General features: G+C 49.3%; 4 protein-coding genes across 4 annotated transcripts; 3 read left to right on the plus strand and 1 right to left on the minus strand.

Moving 5' to 3' along the window:
* Positions 1-416: 416 nt before the first annotated feature.
* Positions 417-5554, plus strand: F5B22DRAFT_609320 (uncharacterized protein). Its single transcript, XM_047975134.1, has 5 exons — positions 417-734; positions 998-4571; positions 4637-4792; positions 4904-4974; positions 5066-5554. Exons 2-5 carry the CDS (start codon positions 1086-1088, stop codon positions 5103-5105), a joined length of 3753 nt encoding a protein of 1250 aa, XP_047830304.1. The 5' UTR covers positions 417-734; positions 998-1085; the 3' UTR covers positions 5106-5554.
* Positions 5555-9017: 3463 nt separating this feature from the next.
* On the plus strand, positions 9018-11750 carry F5B22DRAFT_212248 (cytochrome P450). The gene is made up of 4 exons (XM_047969693.1): positions 9018-9686; positions 9740-10102; positions 10197-11051; positions 11171-11750. Exons 1-4 carry the CDS (start codon positions 9375-9377, stop codon positions 11300-11302), a joined length of 1662 nt encoding a protein of 553 aa, XP_047830305.1. The 5' UTR covers positions 9018-9374; the 3' UTR covers positions 11303-11750.
* Positions 11751-12080: 330 nt separating this feature from the next.
* Positions 12081-13390, plus strand: F5B22DRAFT_609333 (alpha/beta-hydrolase). The gene has a single exon (XM_047975135.1). The coding sequence runs from the start codon at positions 12225-12227 to the stop codon at positions 13185-13187; it is 963 nt and encodes a 320-aa protein (XP_047830306.1). The 5' UTR covers positions 12081-12224; the 3' UTR covers positions 13188-13390.
* On the minus strand, positions 13336-15952 carry F5B22DRAFT_212404 (glycoside hydrolase family 78 protein). Its single transcript, XM_047969695.1, has 5 exons — positions 15882-15952; positions 14867-15832; positions 14781-14820; positions 14658-14725; positions 13336-14608 (listed from the first exon to the last, which is right to left on the minus strand). Exons 2-5 carry the CDS (start codon positions 15739-15741, stop codon positions 13480-13482), a joined length of 2112 nt encoding a protein of 703 aa, XP_047830307.1. The 5' UTR covers positions 15742-15832; positions 15882-15952; the 3' UTR covers positions 13336-13479.
* Positions 15953-19065: the final 3113 nt, after the last annotated feature.

Genomic DNA, 19065 nt, shown 5'->3' on the forward strand with positions numbered 1-19065 from the left:
ATATATTAAATAATTAAACCTTTATATATTTAAGACTATTACTATAATACTATTACTATATGGAGACTATAGCAGTAATCAATACTATACTATACACCCTTGCTGTGACCCTTACGTATACCCCCCCCCCCGGGGCGGTAAGGTAAGTATGTAGGTACTTACATACATGGTAGGTACCATAAGGTACGATCCGTTACATGCTCGCATGTGCAGGTATGTAATTAAACTCAGGGCTCTCGCGCTAGACCGTCAATGGCTTAAGAGGGTACCAAACACCACGCTATTACTACCCTGGTCCCGCTTTAGACTTGGTAAATGGCCTAACACGGCTTAGCTTCCACTATGTTTCGAACGTCTGTGGGCCAGCCTACTCTCTGGCGCCCGGCTCAGGGCCAGTCCCCAATCTCCCCGGCCAGCTTGACTCCGATGTGGTGACATTCTTTTTTGATGAGAGCAAAACTCGCTGTGATACGTGATATCTCCTTTTCTCTTTCCCTCTGTCTCTCCCAGCTTCCAGCTTGGTCCTTGTAAATAGTCGCCCTGCTATCAATCTGCGCCTTCTGCCGTGTTTCGTTACTGGCGTCGACTTTGACGCCCTCGCAACTGTGCAGTGTATTTTTGGGAGCTCTTGTACCTACATCTCGATCATCCCAGACGAAGCGCCTATAGCAACACATCTTCGGCTCCAGGGGACAGCAAAGTAAGGGAGCTTGGAGATCCGGGAGCTCTGACAGGTCAGTGACAAACCAAATCAAGCCCACTGTTCCATCTCACAAGGAAACCCCCCTTTGTGACGTGTCTCAACGTGCATCATCATATCTGTTTGGCGATATAACTTGCATACCCCTGGATCTGTCCTGGATTCATGCGCCTTACCTTTTGGATCTCGCTCTCTTTCTTCAACCCCCACTGCCTGGCCTTGTCCATCAATTGCTGTCAGCCAGGCTCTGCAAATCATCCCTACCTCCAAGTAGCTGACTTGGAGGTTGATTCTTAGTACCATTGAATACTCCTAAACTCATCACTTGCCACCGACGCGAATCGGCATCATTATAGTTGCCCGTGCTCTGTGGGCCATTATCATCATGTCCGATACCGAAGGCTTCGAGGTCGTCCAGCACGACGAGTCCATCCTCTCGGGTGAGGAGACGGCCAATGCATCGCCTAAGACTGCGACAAAGTCGCCCGCCTCATCCACGAAAACCGCAGGTTCAACACCCGTCAAGAGACCGAGCGCTACGACATCCACCACTCGTCGGCCTGGCGCTACCGGCGCCACCGCGACTAAGACAGCTACAAGTGCCGCGGCACGAGCTGGAAGCACCCTCAACAAGCCGCCCACACGTCCTCCGACGGGATCAACTGTCAGGAAACCCGCAGTCGCTACATCGACCACAACACATAGGTCACAGCCCTCTGTATCAGAGGATGACAAGAAGAGACCAACTATGACCTCCGCTGCACGACGTTCCTCAGTTGTTCCGGGTGGACTAACCTCGTCACCATCTAAAACAGCTACAAGACCTACCACAGCGTCTACTACGTCTACAGCCAGGAAACCTGGTAGTGCGACAAGCAGTGTTACGCCTCGAACTACAGTGACTCGGACGGCAGCCCCCACTGGCACTGCCAATTCTCGCGCAGCTGCAACTACAACTTCGACTAGGAGGACGAGCGCCACTGGTGTTGTCTCCGATGCGAAAAAACGCCTTTCATCGGTAACTGGTTCTCCTATCGGTTCGACAACGGCTAGGCATGCCTCACGTCCTTCAACTTCTAGCTCAGGAACAGTTACAAAAGAGGTCGATGAGCTGAAAACGAAATTAGCAGAGAAAGAAACCGAGGTTGGTGCTCTAAAGGAGCAGGTATCCGCATCTGAGGAGAAGATAGCCGAGCTGGAAGCCAAGATCAGCGCCGGGGCTGACAGCGTGCAAGATGCACAGGAAACTGTTCAACAAGGTCAAGAAGAGCTTCTAGAGAGCCTGAAAGCTACCCATGCGACTGAGAAAGAGGCACTTAATACACAAGTCTCTGAAGCTCTTGCAAAATTAAAGACTGCAGAGGAAGAGCTCGACGCACATAAAGCTCAGCTGACTGAATTGTCAAGCACCCAGGATGCGAAGGATACCTCAATTGGTGAACTACAGGCTAAACTCGAATCTCTTGAGCTCGGTAAAGATGCTAGCTCTAAGGATCTGGAAACGGCATTGGCTCAGGCTGCAGAGGAACATGCTGCTAAAATAGAGAGTCTACAAAAAACCTTAGAGGAGCAGCAGCAGTCTATTGAAGCCCTAAAAGCAGCACACGCTACTGAGCTTGAGCAGGGAAAAGCGTCTTCCAGCGATTATGAAAAGGCACTTGAGGATTTGAAAGTCGCGAACGAAGCCCTCCAAAGCCAAATTGATGAGCTGAACTCATCAAGAGAAAATACAGAGACAGCCGACACTTCTAAGATTTCCACTCTAGAGGCAGAACTCGCGGCACTGAAAGCGAGTTCAGAACAAGACAAGGTAGCCCTTGCCGAGGCCCAGGCTGAAGTCGAAGAATTGAAGACAAAATTGGCGGAATCTGTGGCTCTTGCCGATGCTACGAAAGAGGAACTGGCCGCGTTCAAGTCAGACTTCACGAACATGCAGCAAGAACTTGCCCAAGCTAAGACCGATGTGTCGTCCAGCTCTGCCCTCGCAGACCAAATCAAAGAAATGGAAGAAAGATATGAAAAATTAAAACAGGAACACAAAACTTCTATGGAGACACACGAGAATCAGTTGAGACTAGTATCCAAAGATTATGAAGATGAGATTGAGAGTCTCAAAGGTGATGCATTTTTCAAACGCCAGTTCCATGTCCTTGAGGAAGAGCACACGGAGCTCCAAACAAAATTCGACGAACTGACTGGCACTCACAAGGACGCAAGCAAGGCACACACTGAAGAGCTAGAAGCTATCAAAGTTGAACATGTAGCAGCTGTCAACGCCTTGACAGAGAAAGAAGAAGAGCATCAGCGAGCTCTAGACGCCCTGCAGGCTAACCATGCCATGGAGCTGGAGAGTGCCAAGAGCGGTGTTTCTGCTGATCAAGCCTCTCACCTTGAGGCGCTTGAGGCACTCAAGGCTAGCCATGCAAAACAAATTGAGATCACTAAGGCTGAGAGTGATGCCACTTTGTCTGCTGAGCTAGAAGCCTTGAGAGCGGCTCATGCCCAAGATCTAGAGCGTCAAATCGAGTCGTTGAAAGTAGCACATGCTGATGAAATCAAAGGCAAAAGTGAAGAGTCAGAAGCGCTGAAAGCAACCCACGCGGAAGAGATCATAGCTCGAGCAGAAGCTTTAAAGGCAGACCATGCGGATGTGGTGGCCGCTCAGAAAGCGGAGGCCGAAACAGCTATCGCGGAACTAAAGGCTGCTCACGCTCAAGAGCTCTTAAACAAGCAAGCAGATGACGGCGCTGTGAAGACTCAACTAGAGGCCATGAAGCAAGCGGTTGAGGATGCACAGGCGGAACTCGGAAAAGCGAGAGAAGTCCATTCAGCCAATGTCGAGGCCCTTAAAAAGGAAAGTGATGATGCGCACTCGGCTGAGGTAGAGAAGTTAATTACAATGCAATTGGAAGCTGTTGAAGCCGCCAAAAGTGATGCATTGACTTCACACAAGAGCGCCATTGACGCACTCGAAGTCAAGCATGCTCAGGTTATTGAGGAACTGACAAAGAACCACGAAACTAACCTTTCGACCGAAATCGAGAAAGTACTGGCCATGCAGTCTGAGGCAGCAGAGGCGGCGAAGAACGAAGCATCTTCTGCGCAGAAGCAAATGGTCGAAGCGCTCGAAGCTCAGCATGCAGCTGCCATTGAAGCCCTTGCTAAGGAATATGAAAGCAAACTTGCTACTGCAACTTCAGCCACCACGCAGCACCAGGATTCTATTTCAGATCTAGAAGCTTCTTTAGTTGCTACGAAGGAAGCTTTAGCAAAGGCCCAATCCGAAGCCGAAGGCTTACAGGCGGAACTCGCCAATGCTAAGTCGAAGAACGATGAGTCTCTTTCGAAAGCACAGGATGAAGCTGGAGAACTCCATCAGCAGCTTGCAGAAGCTAAAATGCAGAATGTTGAACTAATGGCTGAACTTGATGCTGTCAAAAGCCAGAAGCCTGACACGTCTGTCGCCGATGCCCTAAGAGCAGAACTGGAGGAATTGAAGAAGACGCATGCCGACGCGGTCTCTCAGTCGGAAGCTTCGTCAGCAAAGGTTGCGGATGACTTGAAAACTCTGCACAATGACCTCAATGCTAAGAACAGCGATGTGGAGTCTTTGAAGTCACAACTGGACGCCGCGAAAGAAGATATGCTCATCGCACAGAAAGATCTTGAAGCACATCAGAATGACACAGCAGCAAAGATCAAGAGTCAAGAAGCGGATTATAAGGATATGTATGAGAATTTCACGAATATGGTTGAAGAGGAGCAAAAGAAGAGGGCAGCAGCGGAGAAAGAAGCCAGTGATATAAAATCTAGATTTGCAGAGATGGAAGCACAACTCAAGGTCAAAGATGCCGAGATTACAGAGATCAAGGTACGTGTGCCCGCTTTCCATCCACATCCATATAGGCCGTGAGCAAAACAATTAATAAGAAGTAGGCAAACGCCGCGGCAGCTCCAGGCAAAAAGGGACTTTCGGCCAGTCGGTTTGCTACTGATGACGCCAACGGCACGGCGGACGAGGACGGTGCGGAATCAGAATCCTCAGGGGCTGCAGGTGAGGAGCCAGATCATTCATCGGTAGCGATAAGCGCGGTGCGCAAACCCTCATCTTCACCCCTTAGTTGCAAGCTGCAACATATGCGCATCCCTAGTTTATCCCTAACGAGCACCAAGGGATAATTGCTGACTTATATTTTCTATTAGCTGGCTCAGGCTAATCTTTCCCTCAACGGCCTCCAGTCTATTGACAACGATATGAGGGACCGTAACCTACGGTACGTAAGACCTATGCTATGGACCAGTCAGCAGTCTGGGGCTGTTCGCGAAGAATATGAGAGGTTTTTGAAACTAATTTGTTACATGTAGCATGCTCAAATCTTTGACCGATGCGAGGGAAGCCTCTTAATGGATGTATTATTTAACGACGATGTTGGAGATCTTTGTTGGTGTCAACTTGAGGAATTCAGTTCATCCCCTTCCATTAGGCTTCATCCTTTCTCTCTACACAACTCACTATGGTTCAGCTCATTGAAAAATCAACTGTACTTGCGGCCAGCTTGTGTATCGATATTCTCCTAGTTCCCCAGCTAACTAAGCTTGAGACTTACTCCTCAGGTGTGTGGTGGTTGTTATGTGTGGGCTATGTTGCTAGGCCAGGAGGTAAATTGTGAGATGCCAAATTTTGGGAATCAATGTATGTAGCGTACTTAGGCAAGGGATTTGCTGATCACTGCGGCTACTACCAAGATCCGGTTGGATACATTGGTTTTGCTCCTTTTTTTGTCGATAATTGACGATACCCACTTCTAGCTCTATATAATTTGACACCTTGATGCATACCGTCTTAAACAAATGGAATACTGTTCATTTTTATATGACCACGTCTTGATTGTTTGGTCTTGTTGGGATTCTTGATCACGCGGCTGGGATAGCTTCTTGTTATTGATATCCGATGTCGAATCGCTTGCTCCAACGGGAATCCGTGTTTATCCATTGAGTTTATCAAGGAAACGTGGCGGAGGTTCACCCAGGTGTTATATCTTCCCCACAGAATAACCCAATTTCCTGAAAGTCGCTTTAGGGTAGGCGAGTGAGTAGACGCCTGAGATAATTGTATTAAGTCACCCTCTAGAAACATGGGGCACTTAATTGAATAATCAAGGTGAAAGAAATGACTGCTAAACTGGTCCGATGAAAAAGGAAAAAAACCGGTGCCGAAGCGTGTCAATGGTGACGAAAATGCGGATCAATAGCAATCGCCAACAGCTGCGCATTTCCAGATATTATGCAGGCACAGATCCAGAATCATTTCGTGAAGCTGTGTGGGGCCGCATGTTCAGCTGTAGACGAGACACAAGCCGCGTCCCGACAGCATGCGGCATGATTCTGTGCTTGACGAACATGCTGCGCAATGATATTTGGTGTATAGGATGAGAGGAGGAAAATCGTTAGTTGGTCCCCGAGCGCGACGGTCGAGCAGGCAAATGCTTGAAAGCTGAGGTAAGGACCTTTACTGATAAGCATATGGATATTCTTTGAGCCCCTTTTTCGTAGTGTCCTGATGTTGGTTTAGTGGGTTGCTTCTAGTGATTCCTGTATCTTTAATTCAATTTTACAAGTCTTTGAGGAGTCTTGCTACAGCTTTGGTTCTCCTCATCGAAGAGAAATTGGGTTACGTTGGAATGACTAGCTTTCAGTGTTGCAAAGCGTTGGAATGGTAAGGCGAAAGGGAATTATAGATTAGATGACAACTACTAATTTAATCCTACTTACAACTAGGGCTGGGCTTGCGAGCATATCGTTGGCATTGGCCTTGTCACGGCAGATGCCAGTGAACTTTGCTATAGCTATAGTTCTTCTGATAATCCTGATCTGTTCTGAGCTGTCAGAGGCGCTGGTCCTGGTGAGGAACCCTGCGTCAATCTGATGTTTTCACATTTGACGAGAGCCTTGCTTCCGATGTCTAACTTGCTCAATCTATGTTCTGTAGTTTCATGTAATGGGTCATGAATAATTAACATAAGCAAATCTACGATTTCTTAACTGGCTGGGGCTTCAATTTATGTCCCATTTCGCACTACCCGTTGCCGGGCATGGCGCATAACTTCTAGTCCAATCATTATATGTCTTTCTACACGTTTTGGGGCGACTAGGCTGATGATTTGCGGCGCACGGGTTGCACTCGTGATATCGGTGATGCTTAAGTACTGTAGATGTGTCCCTTTACCTCTCCCATTATTTCGTCTTATATCCCGCTCTCTGATATATAAAGAATTAATATTGTCTTGGGGTGAGATCACAGACGGTATCTACGCTTCTTGCACACTTACAAATCAATCACCCTGGTCGTCACAATAAGAGATGTACAACGATACAGCGCCGGTAGCTATTCGGGTAACACAGACTTTCACTAGTACGTAAGTTCTGAAGTACATAACATGGCAAGAGATTACGGCAAGTCACAAAAAATATAATGGGATCCGGAACAACGCGTTTGCAGGTATCTAGATGCTGATGATGTGAACCGTGTCCAGGAACTGATAAACAGATAAGATGTCACGATGTTGTGCAGAATTGAGAGTTGGTGAGGCAGATACGGGAAAAGAGGAGGGAAACAAATGATTATGCGATCGTACGGGTATCGTCAGAACGAGAGTTTTGTAGACTTCTCGGGAGTTTATGACTATACAAAGCAGGGCACACTTCACAGCACTATGCGAGAGTTCCTTAAAAAGGAAGGGAAATATGAAATTAAAACAAAATAAAAGTCCCGAGTCTCGTATAAAAAAGGCCAGAGGTAGGCGACACGTGGCAACGACCATGGATTGGCAGTGTTTGTATGAGACCTTTAGACATCAAACATCTGCCGAGCTCTCCAACCACCCGACCACGCCGGCACTACGAGCCGAATGAGCGAAACTTACGAGCACATGTTATGTCCTTCGGGTCCACCGGTCGGCACTTAACCCTCCCAATTACCCAGTTTGACCGACTGTTAGTTCGATCAGCGTCTTAGTCACTCGTTGTGGCATGCTCTCTTCACACATCGCTTGTGTGTTCTGAGCCTGCTCGAGTCACGTCGCATTCGGACGCCATAAAACCCGGTGGCTTCTGCTAGCACATACAAATGACTCGCTATAGGTGAGACCGCATCTCCCAGGAACGTGAAGTTTATGATACCAGGTTAGAATCTTGCGTCACCCACCAGGGATACGTGCATGCGCGAGGTCTGGCAACGGTCACAGACAGATAGGCACTTGGTCAATCCAGATAAGCTGTGTTATCATGATGTTCAAGCGGGTCACTTTACATATGAACTACCCAAGGTAGTAAGCAATTGCGTGAAGTAGTCGGCGACCTTACAGCAGCGTGGTCGGATGATGGCTCGTGGCAACGATGACAGGTTAAAGCTCGTGTCCGTAATGAATGTCATAACTCTCCTTCTCCTTACGGGAGTTCAGTGAAGTCGAAAACAAGAGATGACATATCCCAAAGGAGCAGACAGTGCAGATGTGCCACCCTACCCCAACCCAATTAACACACCCCTGGCGACGCCGCTGCGTAACCAGGCATGGTCCTGCAGCGATCGCTCAGCCCATCGCCCAATAGCATCGTCGTCTCATAGTGCTCGTTTTTCCAGTCCAATCACGCCGGCCCCAGGTTAGTGGACGAGACATCTGCCGAATATACCCTAACAGCTCGTCTCAGCTCTATCTCCTCAGAACCCACCTTGATTGCCTTGGCAATCAAACGATATTTTCCCGTAGCTTCAACGACCATTGAGCCACCAGGTAATCCCGTTGCCAGTGAAGTCGTTACCCGTGAACCCGCCCAAACAAACATGCGAACTATGAGGGGAACCGGGCGAGATGCCGCGGAAGAGGGTGAGGGGAACCCTCGCGTATTCGGGGAGCTACTCTCGATGACGACCTCTTGGCTCTTGCAGGAGAGGAGCAGCATGTCACATACCTGGCTGCCTTGCGTCTACCGGCAAATAATATACACAAGAGGCGATTCATCCGCGCGCTTGTTGCAGTTTCTTTGAGCTTTACTGCCGTTGAAGGAGTCAGCAACTTGACGATTTCGCGCGCCGAAGATGGGTCCAAGACGATCCCTCGGCCCCCAGCCGCTTTCACCATGTAATACTATCCTCCCAATAGGCATTGAGAGAGACCGAAACAATTTTCTTATAAGATGGCCCGGCGGACTTTGAACCTATCGCTTATGATAGGCCTAATCTTTCCAAGTTGCTACCGAGAGGGAACCCTTTGGATAAGCTTATAGGTATTGGCAGAAGTAATAACTTCGAGAGCAGCCGCATTTACCGATTAGCTAAGTATATACAGTCTGTAACGTATACTTCATCAATTGAGAAATCAGCTGCCCCGAGTTTATTCGCTTTCATTGAGAAGCCCTCAGTTTATTGGTGTTGATGACCTTGAGACAGACGGCCACTCTCGCCTCCCTTTTCAGTCTCGCTCTCGGTCAAGCATTGAGCATCACATTAGGCTTTTAATTCTACAGAAACTCATTGGCTTCTGAACTCGGCCATATTGAGAGTTTCATGCTCCGAGTGTCTCTTCGACGCTTAGCTAAGCCGACACAACCGAAACTCTCCGAAATAACTGGCCAGAAAGACATAATAGCCGGTAGACTATAACATACACTGAGAAGAATGGAGATCGAGAGGTCAATGGCTCTAAGCTTCATTGCTCACTACTGGGCGTTGGGACTGGCTGTAGTTACCGCGGCATGGCTGATACGAAACCGATATCATAATGGGCTGAACAAGTACCCCGGGCCGTTCATGGCCTCGTTGACGGATATCTGGCGATTATGCGAGGTATGGGGCCGCCAGTTCGAGGTGACAAATCGCAAACTCCACGCCCAGTACGGCGACGTGGTGCGCTTAGGTCCGAATACTCTGTCGTTTGCGGACCCGAAGGCGTTAAAGACTATTTATGGACTTAACAAGGGATTCATCAAGGTTCGTAATCTCTACAGTTTCCTTCGAGGTTCTATAACTGACCTACAACCCAGTCGGATTTCTATATTGTCCAGCAAGGGGTTTCGAAAGGAGGTGGTCTTGCGACGCTCTTCAGCACGACGGATAACACCTTTCACGCCCAGCTCCGCCGCTGTGTGAACTCGGCCTTCTCCATGTCGGCCTTGGTGCAATACGAGCCTTTCGTGACCAACACTATAAAGCTATTTTTCGAGCAAACCGAGCGCCTCTATGTCAACAATGTCGACGGATGCGACTTCGTGAGATGGCTACAGTTCTACGCATTCGATGTCATCGGCGAGGTCACGTATAGCAAGCGTCACGGCTTCTTGGAGAGGAACGAGGATGTCGATGGTATCGTCAACTACCTGGGGAACCTGTTCCTCTACGTCGCCCCAGTAAGTCTATATACTTCTATATCAATTTTTTACTACACACTACGCATACCATATCCAATCCTTCAAGGCTGACCTACTTGATCTTGAGTTTTAGGTCGGCCAGATCCCCTGGCTAGACCGGTTGTTTCTCAAGAACCCCATCTACCTCAAACTCTCGGAATGGGGCTTTGTGGACGCCACGAACCCCATCGTGCTGTTTGCACGAGCCCGTATGGCTGAGCGTCTAGGTATGGTCGAGAATGATGCTGGCAAGCCCTTGCTTCCCATTACAGACACAGCGAAATTGCAGGCTGGCGGAGCAGCATCGCCGGACCTCTTGTCCAAGTTCCTCGCTGCGCGCGACTCGCGACCCGAGTTCATGAATGACAAGCTGGTGCTTGCTATGGCTGTGTCGATGGCGTTCGCGGGGTCCGAGACCACGGCCATCTCGCTCTCCGCCGTCTTCTACAACCTCCTTCGTAATCCGGATATTCTGGCACGACTGCGCACGGAGATTGACGACGCAGCGCGGGCGGGCGCTTTCGCGGACTATGAGTTGGGTATTGTGACGTGGGCAGAGAGCCAGCGTCTCCCGTACCTTGATGCCTGTATTAAGGAGGCCTTCCGCATGTACCCGGCCGCGGGACTGCCGCTCGAGCGCATCGTACCGGAGCCCGGTGTCGAGATCGCCGGCCATTACGTAAACGGAGGCACTATCGTCGGCTGCTCTGCGTGGCTCATACATCGCCGCCCTGAGATCTTCGGCGACGACGTTGACGTTTACAGGCCTGGGAGATGGCTCGTCGACGAGTCACTACCCGAGGCACAGAGGGAAGAGAGGGAACGGCGGATACGCGAAATGAACGGGCATATGTTCCAGTTTGGCATGGGTGCCCGGACGTGTATCGGCAAGAACATTAGCTTGTTGGAGATGTACAAGGTTGTGCCGAGCTTGTTAAGGAGGTTTGAGGTGAGTTGCTCTCTTTGCCCTCTGTTCACCTCATCGTACACATTTCCTCGCCCTAAACATTTCATGTCCATCGTTTTGGGTGGAATGCGTAGACACCGATCTCTGACAGAACACACTAGATCCGCTTCAAGGACCCGAGCCAAGAGTGGAAGACGGTCAACGCGTGGTTTATCAAGCAGCAAAACTTCAGAACGCTCTTCGAGAAGCGAGAACTGGTTCTGCCTGACGGCCGGGCAGAGATAAAAGCGTGAAGTTCGTGACGGGGGTGGTGGTGGTTGCACGGCGTGCTGACGTGAATTCATCAGCCATGATAACCTCGCCATTGCGCTTTTTGTATATAGCATAAATATTCCTAGGAAGTGGTTGGACAGACACAAATATTCCTACAAAATGGCCATGCACACTCCACACTGTGACGACGCCACTATTCATAGTTGCTCTATTTACAAATAGACTTGAATAGTCTGGATTTAATCATCATGTTAGGGACATCGATTCCGCGAGAATATTTCAAGATTTTGTGAAAGTGGATCGTCACTCCTGGTACACATATACACAGATTGATCCACGAATATACATACGTCATGTCCGGCCGACCGTTGCTATATCAATACCACCACAGCACAGGCATAGTGATCCCATCGTGTCAAATCGTGACCAACTGCTTCCAGGATGTATGATGCTTGATAACACTTAGACGATATGGCCGCTGATTCTCCGCTGCTTACAAACCTCCTAGTCTCAATAGTCGTCCCTTAATTCATATTCAGATATCCTAGAAAACGCTGGCGTCAGCAATACCTACTCGCGAAAGCTACCCTGCGAGACTGAGAGGTTGCCATGGTGTAAGTAAGCTCATCTTTCGATTTTACTCTTTGGGTTTGCTCACATTTCATAGCCTCAATCGAGCCCAAAATGAGAAGGGCTATTATCTCGATGATGCTTTATCCGATATGTAACAATTCTTATATCGCTATAGTGTAATACGAAATTGTGATATTAAAAAATGGATATGATGACTTATATATGGTGACATTTGGATATGCGATGGCGCTGACACGCATCGTATCTAGGGTACACTAAAGAGGGTCGCGGCCAATTTCTATAAGTTGCTTAGTTCGCCTTAGGATGCAATAGACATCTCTTTTAAACACTCGATCGAGGCACAGCAAAATGTCAGACTCAAACATAGAAAACATCGAGCTCCCACGAAAGCTAATTCGGGAGCCCAACAACTTCCTCGCAGCGCCAAGTCTAGAATCATTCACATCACGCTTCGGGAATGTGTACCCGGCGCCGGAGTTCCTCGAGTCCGATCTCGGGACCACCGCCGTCTACGACATCGCCGCTCCATCTGGTGATGCCAAACGCCGTGTGCTGCTGGTCCACGGGCTGAACACGCCCGCGCTCGGCCTGCTCCCTCTGGCGAAAGCGCTGCAAAGACTCGACCCAGACGCTCACGTCGTGTTCTTCGATCTCTGGGGTCACGGCCTCTCGTCCACACCGCTAGTCGCGCATACGGCGCACATCTTCCACAGCCAGATCTTCCAAGTGCTGGCGTTCAAGCAGTGGACTTCCGCACATCTCCTGGGGTATTCCTTCGGGGCCTCAATGCTGGTCAAGTTCGCCGTGTACAACCGGCGTGCTGTGGATTCCGTCGCACTCCTTGCGCCTGCGGGCGTGATTGGTCCCGAGCTGTTCAGCGAGCGCACGCGGGACTTGCTGCGCGACTCGAGCGGTAGGGAGGCCGAGGCGAAAGATGCCGTGTTTGAATTACTTGGGGGCGGCAGCCCTGTGGTGCCTGATGATTGGCGGGAGCGCATTGGGCGCGGAGAGGCCGTTCCTGAGGCCTTTCAAGACTGGGAGCTCAAGGAGCACCCAGGTCATCGGCATAGTGTCTTCAGCATGTTTCGTGAGGGCAATACATATGGAACCGAGGACTATTTCCGTAGATTTGCGCAGTTGCCTCTGAAGCAGGTTGTCGTTCTAGGTGAGACAGACAACGTCTGCAGCAAGGACAAGTTGACCGACCTTGGGTTTACCAATGTTGAGGTTGTCAAAGAGGCTGGTCATGGTGTTGTGCGGAAGCAGCCTGAAGAAGTTGCTCGAATTGTATACGAGATGTGGTCGCAGTAGATCAATAATAAATCGAATGGGGATAAGCAAAGTCAAGTCGTAAACACTGTCTCAGAATTCAATCAGCTTTGCTCGATAATAGAGAGCTACGGTTCAAGCAGGACGGCTGATGTAAGTTGGTAATGTGTGCTGCTTCACAGCTGTAGAACTGTGACAAGATATCACGAGCATTAGGGACCATCAATATAACGATAGATTCAGATGCGTCATTAATCATACTACAGAGGCAGCTCCCTTTATTTGCTGGGATATCGCATTGCCTGACGTGTCTGCGTACAACTAGCCTGACAATTTAATACTCGAATACGTGCTTACCCCCGGGCAAGGTCATAGAGTACAACTTCGCATCCCCTGACCCATCCAATATATCGAGCTTTCCCATTTCCACGTATTTACCGTTGAGCTGGATAGAAGAAGATGGTCCAGGTCTGCACTTTCCGGGGAGTAGGATAACCTCCGTAGTAGCCTCCTTTGGAACCTCGAGTTCGGCCAGTGTGCAACCCGTCGTTTCATTCAGGCGCAATCTCGCATGGCATTTACCAAAATTGGTGACAAATCCTCCCTGGACATCCTTTAGATCCCCTAGTTGTGGTGCAAATCGGATTGTCTGACCGCCTAATCCCGTCACACTGAGACCTAATGTGTGTTCCGTCAGTGCCGTGATAGGTCCTGTTGACCATCCGTGGGCATGCGATGTGTAAGAATAGACTTCCTCGTAGCCGGCGTCGTGGCGATACCCAAATGTGCCGTCGATTAGATATCCTTCGATCATGGTGGACTGGGTGCCATTTTCATTATTGAGATACCAACCCCAACTCGTTCGTATTAGATCCAGGGCGCGTTGAGGCTGTCGAGCAAGAAAGTGGGCTTGGATCTCGAACGATGTTACAAACGGAGATACTTCGCCCGGTAGCTCTGGTGACTCGGGGCCGATTGCTCTCCAGTTCGTTGTCAGCCAGGAAGATATTGACCGTCCTTGTTTTCCGGCTCCTTTCACAACGCCTAGGAGAATAGCAAGTGAATTCCCGTCTTGAGGATACAGCCCCGTATCGTAGGGGCCATAGTTATCCTTGAAGGCACCAACATCTGTATCCCATAGCTTCTTATTGATGGTTTCTTTAAGTTCCGCAGCAATATGGAGCCAGACTCTGTTTAAGCCCGTGGTGTCACCTACCCATTCTGCCAATAGTGCACCTGTCGTCAATGTGTGGTAGGCAAGCATCTGAGCCGACGCCAGGTACCCGTATGACTTGAAACGGCCCCAGTCGTTAGGATAGAATGAAATGTCCACGAGACCTACAACCGGGTCGATTTGGGCAAGAATGAAGGTCATTGCGAAAACGTATCTTTCCCACTGTATTTTGACGAATTCCACGTCCCCGGAGAAAATGGCGTAGTTATAAAGACCTATCATAGTCCACCTGTCCGGTATAAGAGACGAGAATCAAGTGAATATTCAGAACACCTTACATGTGATAGGTAGCACTTCCCGAAGCATTTAAAGGTTTCCCCGAAAATGGTAGTAAACCAGACCCAGCCTATATAATGTCAATTAGTGAGGCATTCATACGTTGACTATGGAAAACTAGTTACCTGACCATCATACAAAGACTGTAGTGAATTCCTTATGCTCCTATAACAATTAGTATTTGCTTAGCAATAAGGAGCAGTGATTTTACTCTAAATCCCCTGTACTGTAGAAAGAAGCAGGACCAGCCACACCCATATCTCCTGGCCACACAGTCCTGTCTCGCTTTGCGCCGTCTACGTTGATCGTATTCCCCGGGCCCAGAGTGGCGTCATTTTGCCACGCAACACGAGGAGGGGGCCAAGTTCTACCGGTGGACGGAGAAATCGCATTCAGTTGCAGTGTATAGGCGCCAGAATACCATATCTTGTTGAGTAGATTATCGTTACTATGAAAGTAGCCTTGATATGCCCGAAGATTGGACCATGTTGGCTGGAACGACAGCTCTAAGGTAACATTGTGGATCATAATAGAAGTGCCGTCACCTAACAAGAATAACGTCAAGTATCGAAATCCACCTCGGAGATACTCTATCGGCATAACATAAGTGAAGTTCCCGGTACGGGAAAACGTGCCGTAAATCGCATCGTCCGGCCGTGCGTAGTTGCCATTGCTTGAGTCTGAGGTATAGCCAACCCAATTCTTCGCTTCCGAGAAAGCTAAGCCCAGGGAACCTTGTTCACGGGAATGTCTTTTAGTGACAGAATATACCGAGAACTTGATAGTGATAACACCGCCTACTTCCTTGCCGAAATCCAGGTAGACGCCAGAAGTGTTGCTGCTGATGGGAATAGCTGCTGGCCAGGTTGCAATTTCCCGACCGCTCTGTAGACTGTAAACAGCCACAGGAGCCACGTTTCGCGAATCAGGCGCAAAGTTATTGGCGTCCCATTCACCAGGGTAGACAGGCTGCGTAATATTAGAGCAAGGAGTCTCTCTCCAGCAACTTTGAGCTAATGTGCGCTGGGTATTGTTCAGAAGCCATGTTAGCAAGGTCAGCAGAGTGATGTAGATAGATGAAGCCATAACACAAAGCAGGAAACTGAGCGAGGACTGAAAGCTATTGATGACAACACCGGCTCCTTCATGTGCTATAGTAAGTATTTAAAATGAACCTCTCCGTTGGTTAACGATCCGATATGCATGACAAGTGCATACAGCAGTACCTAAGACATGCAGCGGGGATTCTCCCTCGACAAGAACTATCCTGATCTCCGAGTCTGGTCGTCTGGTCGCCATATGGGAGCCGAGATATCGAATTATATGTGCTCAATCACCGTCCTTGGGATAAACTGATATTTAGACGTACATTGTGAATCACAGGAAACCACACCGATCATCTTGTATAGCTGAGGAACAACGAGTGGCCAGCGTTGACTATAATTCGCTACTGAGGCTGATGACCAGTTTGGCGCGCATTCCGCCAGACGATCCTGATGTCCTTTCTACTGCTCCAACCACACTGACTGGCAGCGCCCGGTCTCAAATTGGTAAGTCATGTCTTGTATTTATCTGTCCCCGGGGAAGAGAGTCTCCTGCAATCTCAGGTCATATCATAAGGCATGAGAGGGAAATTCGATATGCGGGGTTACTCTAGACTGTCAACAACATGACGAGCGTGAATGGCCAATGATGGCGTACTCTGGCCTCTTTCAATAGTCTGGTAAGTAATACCAGACTTCAGCGACCGAGACATACAGGAGAACTTACCAAGTGTAGCCTTCGTCGAGCAGAGAACCTACCTAGTTTGAACATATGGATCTAACATCGTTAGGAGTGCCAGATGCTCAGGGCGCCACCCACATCGGATAGGTTGGTGGGCTACGCATGCGCTGCAATGCAAGCCAAGATGCCGTAGGTACTCGACACATGAGACAGGCCGGATCTCGCCTGACCCGTCTAGTTCTGGTCCGCGCCGTTCGCTCCCTTTACCTGCATCACAACAGAGATTGCTAGAACGAACCACTTGTTTTGCACTTCTCTTCGTTGAGAATGGGCCTTCCATGAAGTAAATAGGAGGAGGGCAAGACATGACTAATTCCCGTCTCGAAGCGAGGTCTCTTACGGTACAGTTCTTGGCTATCACAAATTCAATCAGTGATTGGGGAGGATTCCTTCCCCTGCACAGACAAGAGAATCTGGAAGGGCGGCTGATCGACAGTTGCGGGGTAGGCTCTGATGGACAGAACCATACTTCGTAGGTACTGTATGTGTTGAAGACCTATGCTCGTCGAGAAGAATTTATATATCTCCCCATTCAATGATACCTAGTTCGAGCATACTCGACCTCTGCTCGACCCCACGATCTATGGCCTACATAGTATGTATATGCAGTATCATGATGCTATGAAATAGTAGGTACCTACCCGATAAACCCAGAGAAGGATGATGAACAGACTTACGTAAGGTTAGCTGCTACGTTCAAGCGGGATCAAAGTCGATCTTATGGGGATCTTTGGGGCACATACTGACACGGCACAGAATACGAAGACAACTACTATGTAGTTCCCTGGGTCGCATGGTGTGTCTGCTCATTGTTTCTGTCCGTGTTCAGAATAAGGGCATAACCTGGAACGTAACGAATAAGGCTCGAACCGAGCCGTTCGCACTTGAACTCAGCTTAGATAATGCAGTGCGTGATCAACCCCGAGCCCGAAGCCTTCGCAGCCTGTTTGCCGGGACAAGAATGAGAACATGATAAACGGGCTGAAGAACATCGGATGTCGAAAATACGCAGGCAAGGGTAGGCGGTCTAGATGATCTGTCTCTTTCAGTAACCGACCTGCATCACAGCTGCATCTCGAGATGGTGGCGTGTTAGTCTTGATAGAGGATAAAGGCACATGAGAGATGGGATGTGGTGTATCATCTGCGTCACTCTCTGCCTGAGTAATGGTCTCGATATGACATGAGTGTTATACATAGTATGCTGTGTAGCTGGTGATCTCTCGCCCCTACACCACCAACCCACATCTTCAACGTCTTGTCCGTACTACCACTATGTCTGCATTTCGTAGCTCGAGTCCTAAGATAATGTCAAGAACAAAACAGGAAAAGAGGAATTTAGCCCACGTGATGGCACCGCCCAGGTGAGGAAGTATACTAAGTCGTCACCTTGCAGTGTGAGGCCCTTGAATGTACTTGAAAGAGCCTTTTAGGGGGCCACCCTCCGCTACTTACTTAGAAGAGCTAAACCAATTGGGGGGATATGAGGGGCAAATTGGATGGCTGCCGATGCATAACATGCCGCTAACTTAAACCAGCTTTAGCGAGCCTAATCGCGCTAGGCAGTTTCTGCTGGCACACACAACCCTCGACAACCACTGCAGCCAAAGGCGGCTCGGGCTTGAATGGCTCACTGCATTGAACACATGCTGGATTTGTTCTGGGCAGTGTACCTAAGTAGGCGAGCTAGGTAGGTACCTCTTGCCTGATTGCCCGGGTAGTACGCCTGGAAACAGTGCTACATGTACATACCCCTATGTACTCGCACAATATAGCGGTTCTCAAGGCACCTTATGTACCTAGCACTAGTTAGCACTAGTCCACCTACCCTGTAGGCATACCCTGTAGACATACCCTGTAAGTACATAGTTGTACACCTGGATAACCCTGGACTCTGCCTGGAGAAGGAAAGGAAGAGGTGGTGACATGACCAAGTCAGAGCCCGCCGTCCGTCCAGAAGTCGGTCTGATGCGAGGTGGATGCTCGACTAATGCCGTCCCCAGCATCCTATCTTAATCCCTAATCCTCCTGCTGCTGAAGCTATCTACATTCTCTGGCTGGCTGGCTGTCTCTCTCTCTACCTTGCCGGGTAGCCCGTCGATTTAGTGTAGTCTCACCAAAGATCTTATGTTGTATGTTCTTAATCGAAGCACATTGCCGGCAACCTCCCTGCCAGCTACCTGTCAACCGACTTGACTTGGCAAAAGACCATTGGTGCGAAGACGAGGAATATGAATTCTATTTACAAGTCCTTCTGTTGTTGCACACCACTTGCCGCCTCCCTCGCCACCGTCTGCGTTCCCCTCCATCCGTTGACGACCTCACCGACGTACAGAATCACGCACGCCTAATCCGACCAGCCCATTATACTCGGTCCCAGACTACTTAGCGAGCCAACTGACAGGGCGCCTCCCCCCTTTTCTCGTCACACGCGCGCATCTATCTTCATCTCCGGTCCCGTCACAACGCCTTTACTTTTCTTCCAAGCCTCCCGGCCCGGCCCTCGACAGTCCACCAACCAGTGTGTAGTCCTAGCTCCGAGACATTTGCTTGCGAGCTACAGAATCCAACCCTTCTTCTAGCCCACCGCTTAACGTCCATGCTCATCCTGCGAAATCCTTCCACA

The sequence above is a fragment of the Xylaria bambusicola genome (genome assembly GCF_022495145.1).
Source record: "Xylaria bambusicola strain CBS 139988 unplaced genomic scaffold F5B22scaffold_24, whole genome shotgun sequence".
Classification (NCBI taxonomy): Eukaryota; Fungi; Ascomycota; class Sordariomycetes; order Xylariales; family Xylariaceae; genus Xylaria; species Xylaria bambusicola.